This window comes from Saccoglossus kowalevskii, chromosome 7, assembly GCF_978046115.1.
Source record: "Saccoglossus kowalevskii chromosome 7, keSacKowa6.1, whole genome shotgun sequence".
Classification (NCBI taxonomy): domain Eukaryota; kingdom Metazoa; phylum Hemichordata; class Enteropneusta; family Harrimaniidae; genus Saccoglossus; species Saccoglossus kowalevskii.
Genome location: NC_140647.1, coordinates 12353615 through 12365981, shown reverse-complemented (window position 1 = coordinate 12365981; position 12367 = coordinate 12353615). Strand labels below are relative to the sequence as shown.

Here is a 12367-nt window from a genome sequence, read left to right as displayed (position 1 = left end):
TGAGTATGTGATCACCTACTATCGTGTAATATTTATTTCACAATATATAATTAAAGTGTAACTGAATTGGGACAATTGACTTTCTTTGTGTGCAAAATTTATTTATAAACAACATTATGAAAAAAAACAAGTGAAAAATGTACATAAATTAAATAAACGATCAATAATAATGTTCTGGATAAAGAAACGCCCACGTCCAATTTCTTGGCCGACTCAGAACGAGGCTTCAGCTAGAGAACCTAATTAGCATGCAAGGGTGATTTGTGACGTCACGGGGGGAACTTGTCATCGTTTCACAATGGCCGCTATACGCATGCAGTGCTCGGAAAGCGACACGAAATCTATCTTATCATCGTCTGACGAGAGTTATGAGATCGAGGAATATGATGACAACGAGAGATGTCACTATTTTGTTTTACAGTGCCAGGGACAAAGTGGCCCATACAGGTTTGAACCTGCGAGAAAATACGCGATGTGGGTGATCGTGTACCTCCCCAAAATGACCATGACGATTCAGGCACCCGGTTAAGGCACAGGCACAGAGTTTGAACATCGTGACCGAAAATCTTAACGTTGTTATTTTTATTAAACTCCACCTGAACAATGTATCAATAATGTTAGAAAATCTGCACTCTAAAATGTAAATTTGTGTGCGTCCGGTAGGACGCGAATACCTACAACTGCAAGATCGAAACAAATGAAATTGTAAATGATACGTACTGATAAATGATTCGGGCACTGCAGATAACGTTATGAGGAGAAGGTCCATTCCAATATTTCCTGGTGTTCTTGACGGCTTTGGTCCACTGATGCCGTAAATTCGAATTATTGTTGTCCCCCCCCCCCAAGGAGAAGACAAGCCGAAGGACCATAAAAGCATAATATTACACGTCTTTGTGTATTTGTCAATTTTGCATATATTTGGTATATATATGTTCGTATATATCTAGAAAAATCTCGTCTTTCGTTAATAATTTCATTTGTTTGAAAGGTCCACCGACCGTGTCCCAATAATTTGTTTGGAATATCGATCCCCGTTGGTTTCTCCAAACGGTCCCGACGTCCGCCATTCAACACAATCAGCATTTATTTATAGCAATTCACCGGGATCATGTTCCGTAATTTGCTGTAAAACCAAATAATGAAACAAGTACTATTTATTATATATTTTTTTACCTCTCGAAACTACAACAGTGCGTAGAGTTATTGCAGTGGAATAGTCGCCTTGAAATCGATGGAACTTCAACTATCCATTTCTCACCTTGAAATAAAAAAAAATCGAAGAGCATCGGGGGATATATTATTAACCAGTCTTGCCAATCGCTAGCTTTATTTTATTCGAATCCATAAAATTCATGAGTTTTTCGACATTTGTTGGCAACTTCCGCGCTAAAAATGGATGAAAATATGGGTGTGGTTCTCTCGCAAAGTTCTGTAATACGGACAAATATGGTTCTGTGACCCAGGTCGTGCCCCGATCAGGTGACTCTCATCCAATCAATGGTGTTGTAACAAAGCATATTTGATGCAAATTGAAGGGTCGTCGTACCATCCAATCTCCGGCGTCGATTCACTAAGTTTTTTTGCGCTGTGATACAGGCTTCATAATTATTCACTGAAAAAACATCGGCATATTTTGACCATGGAGCTCCATGTTTTGACAAACGGATGGGATTTGACCTCAGTTCAAAAAAAGAAAAAAAAACAGGGCTGAGATACAAATCAGTTTTGTGAGTTGGGAAATAAGATAAACCAGACTAGGCTGGGGTCGACGATTTTCAGTATCGGAGGACTTCCGATACCAGCAAATGAAATGAGTGAAAAAAAGGTAATTTTATAACAAGAACAGTTTCATTTCGTATATAGCAAATTTTGTTGTATCCGAACGACGATTGCATCGTGTGATTCAAATTTATCACAATTTTCCTTGCAGCCAACACGACACTCGTCACCTTGCCGATTGTAATTTACTTCACAAAGTTGTTGGTGCCCAATACTCGCAACACTAAAATAATTCAACAAGATATCTTTTTAGTAAAATGTCATTTTACTCTTGATTATTTTATTATTTTATTCCCCTTACCGCCCTGAATTTCAAATCGATTATATATCTAACTTCTTTACATGTGTTTTTCTTTACTGTGTGAAAATAATGAGGTCATACTCATGTCACAATACTTTGAAGTTGATGCCATGAGACTGCGAACCTGAGGCCACGATAATGCCACAAAATAAGCGAGGCGAGCACAGCTTCAATTTTCAATGACGCGAAGCTGATGCCACAATGATGCGATGCTGGGGCGACAATGAAGCCATGCGTAGGCGACAATGATGCCACAAAGACCAAAGCTTTCGCGAGAACTGTACTGTATGCTGGTTTACTAAACGCTTGCGTATGGAAAATGGTTAACAATCTTGTCTGCTAGCAATCTCCTGCTTTATGGTCCCGTTGGTGGCGCCATTTCGGCAACACTCGTAATGCCAAAAAACCTCGAATGTGACGGGAGAGGGGGGCGTGGCCCGGTTTTGGAATATCATTGACTGTTTACCCAATTTATATACCATTTTCACTTGATTTTTTTTCATAATGTTGTTTATAAATATTTTTTGCACACAAAAAGTCAATTGGCCCAATTCAGTTACACTTTAATAGGAACGGATGTCATGAAAGATAACGGGCTTATTTTTAGAGCAGCTTATTTTGAGTTAATACAGCATATGTAAATAGTCGTAGTGACTTGGTCTATCATATTTATTTACAGCTCAGTATTTGGAAGGACTTTATGGTACAAATGCTGGCACAGATTTCATAAAGATACTGTCGTACAATGTTTACAGTAGGTATATGGTGGTGGTGTTTGCTTTTACCATCTGAGCATGTCACCATTACAAGTAAAAACCATTTGACGGATATGTTGATGACGGGGAAATGAAAGCATTTGTAGTTTTGTGTTGACCTTCGGACTGTCGAACACTGCTTCACCCACCTGCCTAGGATTAGTGATTCTATCCTCATAAAAATAGAACATTTGAATTTTATCTAGTAGAGAAAATGTCGTATTTCATTCGGTGAGAGTATCTGAACTATTTATTCGATTTTAACAAACTTTATCCTTTTAACAGACATTTGATAAATACATATACCGGTAGTTATGTGAATTCAGATTTATCCGATGCATCCATCGAAAGTACAATAAACAATAAATTCGTAATCATAATTAATTAATACATAATTTACTGCTATCAGAGTCAATTCATAGAGAAACACATAACGCAAGTACAAACAAGTAGGAGTGGTTATATAAAAATTGTGATTTTGAAGAAGAAAGAAACATATCCCACAATCTTAACAAATGTTATTGTCGAAATTGTTGACTTGCGATGATTGGTTTATTTATTGAGGTTTGTCCAAAGTCCGATTCCCTGAATTTGAAAGTGAAAATTTAGTAAACTTGCAACCTCGCGGGATGCGTTTTTTTTTTATCTTATTTAAGATAATGATCCTTCCGCAGGTTCACCTACGGAAACTTTGTTACGACTTTTACTTCCTCTAAACGATCAAGTTCGATCGTCTTCTCGGCGCGCGAGCGAGGCCGGCAGAACCAGTCCCCGCCGCGTGCCGATCCGAAGATCTCACTAAACCGTTCAATCGGTAGTAGCGACGGGCGGTGTGTACAAAGGGCAGGGACGTAATCGACACGAGCTTATGACTCGCGCCTACTGGGAATTCCTCGTTCAAGGGAAATAATTACTAGCTATATATTATGAACAACACAGTGCGGTGACTTCAACATGCTATTCCCGACTCGGTGTTTCTTTGTTATTGATGTTCTTTTGTTTACACACTCGTATACTAGTACTAGTACTAGTACTTGTAATGTTTCATTTGCAGTCTGGGCTAAGACTGATTGGATTAACAACACGAAGAAATACGACATTCTCGAGCATACTCCATACATTTCAATATGAAGATAGTCTACCATCTTTACCAGTACCGCCATTGCAACAGACGCTCAATAAATATATAGAGTCCGGTATGTATTCATAAATATGAGATAATATGATCACAATACACATCTATGTGACATTTATTTATATAAATATGATCGCCCAGTACTATTGAACGCGCATGTATATTATAATGCAAAAGTACTATGTGTACATTTGTTCATCAATATATTGTAAATATATATTGGTAGTGGATGATGGTACTATATTCAGTGTACATTCAGTGTTATTATTCTGCAATCATACATTTAACAGAATAACATATCCGTTCTTCACTGATGGTCACGAGGCTGTTTTTATATATACCCCCGGTATATATTATTTATTTTTGCAACCTTACGACAGTTTGCCGTTTCTACAGCCATTATAAGAGTTACAAGCAAAGTTTGTGTCTTCTTTTTCCTCTGCCACGGATTATTTAGCCATCCACATCTTTAAAAAAAGCGATTAATCAGAAACTTGTGGAACTTGATTTGAATGTGTACAGAGTCAAACAATTTCCTCCACTATCTTGGTATGGCGGCTGTCTTGGAATAAAGTTGAACCGGAAGTGGTCATATTGAACCCTTTCCTCGGGTTTTTGCTTTATGATTATTTGGTGTGGCATTATTGGTACATGGGCTATTTCAAATGCCACGTGACTTTTCTACGTCACATTGAATGTTACGAAAAAATCATCTTCTTCACACTCACGGAGTACTTTTCTTTACTTACTATTTTTTTATATTTTAAAAAAGTCCGTCACAGTCTGGGTTGTAGTTAGGGCTGACGTCCATACAATAGGTACACCCAACAAACAAGTTACAAAAACAAAAAAGTAAACAGGACAAATGACTATATATGCGATATGTCATGTAACATTACTATGTGTTGCTATTGTGTGCGAGTTTTAGAATTTTTCACTAAGATTACTTGTAAAAGAGTTTAAACTAGAAGCCACCCTAGCGATACTGGGGTCATTCCAACCTCGTATATTTCAGTACATCTTTCCTACATGTTAACATGTTCAGTTTGTATATTATATATATTTAAGAACCCTAAATGATCACTTGTGATGGCTGCATTTATGTAAACTATTGTTAGTCATGGTTAATAACATGGTTTACATTTCTACGATCGTAAGTACTTGACTAATTTAAATTACTATGTAATTGTAGATTTATTTGAAAATTAGTATTATTAATTAACTATTCACAAATCTCTTTATGATTGGTCATGTGGTTTGGCCACTAACTTATATTGTTTCTAAACAAGACCTAGTTTTATACTAATGCCACATTTAGCTAATCGGTCCACAGGCAGCAAAAAAATATTCGAATCAGTCACATGACTTGGTCGCCATCTTGGATGACCGTCAACATTAGCAAACATTTTTAGCATTTGTTTTTCATGAGTGCTTTAACCGATTGACTTAAAAATTAGTCAGGTAGTATGGCCTCAATTAATAATTTTGATCAGCCAAGCTGCTGTCTGTTTCGGTAGCAATATTGGATTGAATTTAAATTAAAATTGATCTTTAAAATAACACATATCCAATTAGTATATCGCCCTTTTGCGGTCAAAAATTATATCTGGATCACAGATGAGCTGAAATTTGATTTTCCACTTGGCTTAGTATTTTAATAAAACAAGACATGAATGTCACAGTCCACTTCATTTAATTATAATATACTCTTGTTAAAATATTACACAGATTGCATATGTAATCTATGTGGGTACAACTCATCATAAAGTGATTTCCCTGAATCTAGTATTGTACTGATAACTGAAAACTTTCATTGACCCGTGTCCAAAATCTCAGAGTACACAAGTGCAACCAAACTATGTCTCATACATGTATACATGCTCAAGAAACTGCATTAATAAATCTGAGTAAACTTTAATGTACCTTTAATAACAACTTAACTTCTTTGTTAATTCAGGTCTTTGTATATTATCAGGACAAATTTAAACTGCTAAAAATATTAAAATGTCCACAGACGTATGTAATTTGAGAAAATATGGCTCTCACAAAACTGAAGCAGTTTACAGCACCACTGTAAAAAATAAAATAAAATAAAAACAGTTGAGAGTTATAATTAAGTATAACTAATATAGTTTTGAAAAAAAACATGTGGGTACATACATGTAAGACATGGCATAGAAAATAATTATTTCAAGGATACTAACTAACTGTAAATATAACACAAGGAATAAATTTTGGACAGTGAAAGAGCAATAATTTCACATTAGTATCAGTATTGAATAATTCCACAGCACTTAAATACATGTGCCAATCTCAGTGATTCGAGAAATTAGTATCTGTTAACTAAATATGTTTTTTGAGAAACAAAAACAAGAATTGTCTTTTCATTATATCTCTAAGCTTAGCTCAGTGACATTAGATAAAAAAAAGTCATATAATTATTGATATAAATTCTAATATTGTTGAAACATTTGAACAAATTAAATCTAGTCATTTTTCTTTGTAAATACATTATCTTCTGATATTTTTTTTTATTTCCAGTGTTCTCCCCGGAAAATTGTCTCAGGGTTGCGGCGAATTTGCAATTTTAATTTGCATAGTAATTAACATAATGTATAGTTATATTTTTTTAAATAAACATGGTTTACTGTATACAGTGAAACACGTTTAGTTAAATGGAATATATTGCCTATAATATATTAGTCAATATAGTTAATTGGTTACAATTATATACTATTTTTATCTGAAGTTTTGAAAACAAAATTATAACTATGAAATCATCTTTAAAATTGAGAATTACGTGAATTTGACTCCCTCCCTCTCTAATCCTTTGTTTTAATACTCCCCTAATAGCTTTGCGAACATGCTTGTAATTAGCATACATGTCAACAGTAAAAAAACATGGTATAATCTATCTCAGTCGGAGTCTGTTATTTATTTGCTTGCTCAAAATTGAAGTTAATATGTGATTTTCCGTACAATTGCGAGATCTCGCGAGATGCATGAAAGACGCGCGTCGAACGTCTGCCGCAAAAATCGAACGATTTGATTTTGAACTAGAATTCTTTATTTCGTAGCTTACATTGACCGGCCGATCTTCGACAGAGGAATATTGCTTGAGGAATACCCTTACTTAATCGAAATTGCCTATCATAAAATGTGGACAGCACATTATTGAGCATGGAAATGTCCCCGAAATACTTTCGCGTTTGTCGAATCCCACGCGATGTTTGACGCGACTACGACGCTATGACATTTGTTTGTCCTGTTTTTACGTTCGATTTCACGCATAACGCGTGATTCTCGCAATGAACGGAAAATGGTCTATTGTGCTAGCTGAACATTTAAATTTTACCCATGACCAGCAAGAAAATAAATAGCTGATTAGGAGAATGTGTATATGGTTCGATTTACCGATAAACGTCCTTCGTTGTGGCAAGCCTTTCACAGTCAACGATGTAGGTCGGTCACAGATGTAATAATTTCTCCGGCACTCTCGGGTATCGCTTATACTTCAAAGCTAATTTGAAAGTGATAATAGATACATTGATACTGAATTACGGTACTTCTCCATTTCATCATTGCTCTCAAGCAGTCTCAGTTGGCCGAACTTGACTTGTGTTATGGTAATTCTGGTATAGTGCGTTGTTGCGTTTATTTGCCCCAATACATTCAATTTTAATGAAAATGGAGAACCTACCATTGCAAACACGTCTCTTATGTCCCCTTCTTGATGTTCCTGTAATCAAACACAATTACTAGTTCTTCTAGTAACTAGTAAATGAGTATAATACATTGCACTGTCGAATGGAGAGATCACGTTCTGTAAGCAGCCTTACTTACAGATCTAACCTACTGGTAATTAATTTATTCTGAGCATGTGCACTTGTTCTGTCAGTGTTGTTGGCAAAGGTAATTTTTGATGAAAATCATGAAAAAGACCAACTTCTGATCTGGAAAAAAATTTCAATGCATATCCAGCTGAATATTGTTCATCAACCTTCAAAGTTTCATTGATATCTGCTACAGAATTTCTGAAAAAATGTTGAAGACGGAAAATGGAAACTATAGTCCCCTTTTCAGGCTGCGTCTTAACAGAATCTAATTATACTTAGCTATGTTATATTTGTGTTGAGTGCTACAAGAAATACAGCAGATTACATATACCAAACACATTTTTAAAAAAATTCTTGTAATCAGTAATGCTACTGGCAATTTTAATATTCATATTCTCGTTTCTTCAACATTAGTTAAACCTCACGTTTCATCGGAAGAACTGGAGAACACGCGGCGCATCGTGAAATCATTCTATGACGGTATCGGAAAAGAGCTTCATGAGAAGTTACTGAAGAAAGCAAGCAAGGAAAGGAATTGGGTAACATTTAATGCTCACCCCGATGTAACCAGAAACTCCTAGTTATAGTCATTTTTAACGCGTGAGGGGCTGTTTTTTAATGTTGGCAGTGTGCGCAATGCATCGTGGTTACGAATAGCGCAACTGATAGTTTCGAACAGATAAGTTAGTGAGGTTACTACCAATATCATACGATCTAAACTACCCGATCGCGGCTTTAATTCCAAACGTTGTTTGTATCTATATGTCATATACGTTTATGCATGTCACCATCTATACGTACATATAGAAAGTAAATTAGACGGAATACATTGTAAGCTAAATACTGTACTCTGTTAAATCTTAATAAACATGTACTACTTTTGTGACTGGAACCGATGCTCGTGTACGGCACCAAATTACCTAGCCAGAGGAAACGACGCGCCTTCAAGGGCGGCAGTCGTCACGCCGCGTCCTGTTCAATATGGGACTCATAGCGACGTATACAACCACAGGGAGCCCAGAAACTATGATCAACTGTACGCACTGCCTATGAGCGGGGGGGGGGGTATCGGCTGATATCTAGTTTAAGAAATAGACAAGGGATGAAGGCTCCGGCGAGCTCATATTTTTTGAACTGGAAAAACAGACGAACAGAACGAAAAATAAAAACTATAACAATGCCAGGTTGAAGAATATTAGTTGCTCTTTCAAATAAGACTGGTTACGAACCACATCGAGGTTAGCCTTGCTCAACTGGTTCGTAATCAGTCTTGTGATTGGTTGTTGACAAATGCTGAACAGGCCACGCCTCCAAACTGTGCCGTGCGTTCGGGCAAACCGTTAAGTATTCATAAATGGGGTCAATTTGTGTAGTTTTCTTGATTTATTCTGCAGATATAGGTCAAATATAGGTAAGGCTTTGGCGAAATTTGAAAGAGCAACTAATATTCTTCAACCTGGTATTTTTTATAGATTTTATTTTTCGTTCTGTTCGTCTGTTTTTTCCAGTTTAAAAAATATGGGCTCGCCGGAGCCTTCATCCCTTGTCTATTTCTTACACTAGATACCAGCCGATACCCCCTCCCCCGCTCATAGGAAGTGCGTACAGTTGATCATAGTTCCTGGGCTCCCTGTGATACAACGCGTGTAAAATACATTGTTTATTTACATTAAATTCGAACACGCGCTGCATGACAACCACCGCGCTTTCAGCTCGTCAACTGGCACCCCCTAAAAACAATTATGTACAGACCTACATTCTCAGGCTGTCCAGACCAAGATTGTAGAACAAGTTTGCCCTTTTTATTTAGGTTTGCGATTATTCTGTTGTAAACTAGCTAGTATATCAGACGGTAAAGCTGCCAATAACAGTATATAGTATATAGTATATAGTATATAGTATATAGTAGATAGTAGATAGTAGATAGTATATAGTATATAGATATTAAATTGGTCTCAAAGTAATAGATTGAATTTGTCAAAATTACTTTGAATCGTTGATATATAATAAATGTTATTGTTATTGTTATTTTAAGTTTGAGTACTGGTGGATGGATTTTTATTTAAAGGCAAGAGGTTCTCCGAATTATAGTGCTAGCTATTATGGAATGGTTATCCCGTTTATAGACGAATGTTGGCAATCTAAAGAAGGCAGCCAAGTAGAAAGGTGTGCAGTGGTATTGTGGAACGTGTTACAATTCTGGAAAATGCTCAGAGAGTAAGTTGCTCAATATCTCTAAAAATATTATAGTGTTAGTTATATTTTTACCAAACCCTTCAGCGTGGTATTAAGAGTTTGTTTTCACGGGTGGGTGATACCAAGGTGGGAAATGGATGCACATAAGGGGTTAATTCCTTGAATTGCAATGTAGAGGGTTCAGGCCGAAATACAATATATAGTGTTTTCATGTTTCGTCTGATATTTCTGTGGTATTCTGCTGCTGTAAGTAATGCACGATTTGTTCCGAAATTCAGTATTTTGTGTGCATTCCAGGGTTATTCGTTTTTTGCTGAAAACACCCCTATTTTTTAATGGCAGAGTCGAATAGTTTCACTCCCACTGGGAAATCTGCATTGTTGCTTGAATGAGAGCTAATTAAACACATTTCCCAGACCGGCGAAAGAGTATGCAACAGCCAATTTTAACAGCCTGTCACATGATTTTAGTCTGAATGTCAACATGAAAAGTGGCTAGTCCATTATACGCAGGAGTAATTGGGAGTAGAATATGTGAGGGATAGTATTAAAAGAGATGTGTATACTGGAAAGTAATAACTATCATACTTTTGCACTCTGAGCATTCCTGTTTTAGTATATTGGTTTGAAAATGTTGAACTTGCATGATTTGCAATGTGTTTTTTTTTACTGAAACTCCCCCTATTGATCGAATTCCGGGTTTGAACGAGAACGACACACCACGTGATTCATTAGAATACAATGCTGAAGGCAAGCATGCCGTGCTACTGTGGTATTCCACTGACGGGATGACTTACTAGTACTGCATGCTACAACTTCGCTTCTGATGTTGCTTGCTAGCCGTGGATTGAATGAATCTTGATTACCGGTTAAAATGTTGCTCATTTGGCGTTGGTAATCTTTATTTGGAACTGGGTAACGCCGCAACGTCGCCAGCAGAAACCTCCTGGTACTTCGTACAATGATAAAACTCAGTCAACATACACCAAGTTCTGTCAATCGTAGTATTCCATGTGATGTACACCTAATATGCAAAAAATGTTGCTAAACTGGATAAAAATAGCAGACGAACATTTATTTACAAAATAAAAATACTTCGGTTGCCAATGAAAACAAGCCGGTAAAAAACAAGCAATATGTTTTCGGCTGTTACCATGGTAGGACATGAACGTGAAGCTAACGTCGGTTTATAACTAAAACCAGGCACCTTATACGAGGTTCGCAAAATAACATTCAGTCTTTAGAAGTCACTTAATTTTATTGCTAGGACGTATTCAGCCGTTAAATGTATTATTTCCAACCGTTTTGCGATAGTATTTTCTAGATTGGAGGCAGCATTTAGATTTTATTCAAAGTTCAATTGGGATTACGTTGACAGTGTAACAATGTCGGCGCCAGTGATCTCTTACCAGTGCGCAACGTAGCCAGAATAAAAGGCATGATCATTTGGCCACTGCTATTACAAGACTGGTAGGAGGTAATAAATTTGGGGCAAAAGTATTCAAAAAAACAGATTTTGGCTGTTGCCATGGTAGCGGTGGGTCAGGATTGTTTTTCCAATTAGTGATGGTACGATCTGCCTATCAAGTTTAAACAAAATCAGCCAAAAAAAAAATCACAGAAGAGTTAAAAAGCCATTCCTGGTGAACAGTTACTCTAACTTTGGGGTCAAATTTCTCATTAATGAAAAAGATATAAAAAAATCAAATAGTAACTTTGTACTCACACTCAAACCGAGTAGAATGAGCTATATCTGAGGTGTTGTATCACAGGGAATTGGACAAACTTATGTATTTTAATAAATTATTGAATAATAAAATGTTATATAACTTTTCTTTTACCCCCTCCCCTTCCTGGTATCTAAATCAAGTAATCACTATTTTTATTTTGTAAACACATTTCCGTCTGCTATTTTTGTCAGGTTCAAATCGTTCACCAATCGTTCATTTTTGGCATGTTAGATGTACATCACATAGAATACTAGGATTGAGAGAACTTAATGTATGTTGACCACCTGGAAACTGAGTTTTATCAATCTTGAAGGGCTCTCTGAACATCCACCCGCAGCCTGGACCCGCAGTAAAATCAGTCTTTTCACTTTGGCGCGTAGATGTTTTGACTTGACTAGTTGTTTGACAGCTAGCAAAAAGATTGTGCGACGCGCATCGTCGGTGGCGTCTTTTTTATGACGTTTTGAACACTTAGTCAATTTGAGCAGTATTTATTCGGACAATGACTCAAGTTTAGACGTCTGATTATTTTATTTTCACACGTACAGTGACACGCGTTCTACACTGACACGCGTTGCTAGGTCGCAGCACTGTCTTGGAGCATATTAATGGGCAATTGGGTTCCCCGACCTA

The 12367-nt window shown here is 36.6% G+C and overlaps 1 protein-coding gene across 1 annotated transcript; it reads left to right on the top strand.

Annotated features, from left to right (window-relative positions):
• Positions 1 to 298: 298 nt before the first annotated feature.
• LOC146740247 (peroxisomal carnitine O-octanoyltransferase-like) lies at positions 299 to 10030 on the top strand. The gene is made up of 4 exons (XM_085501778.1): positions 299 to 478; positions 3893 to 4034; positions 8224 to 8348; positions 9845 to 10030. Exons 1-4 carry the CDS (start codon positions 299 to 301, stop codon positions 10028 to 10030), a joined length of 633 nt encoding a protein of 210 aa, XP_085357904.1.
• Positions 10031 to 12367: the final 2337 nt, after the last annotated feature.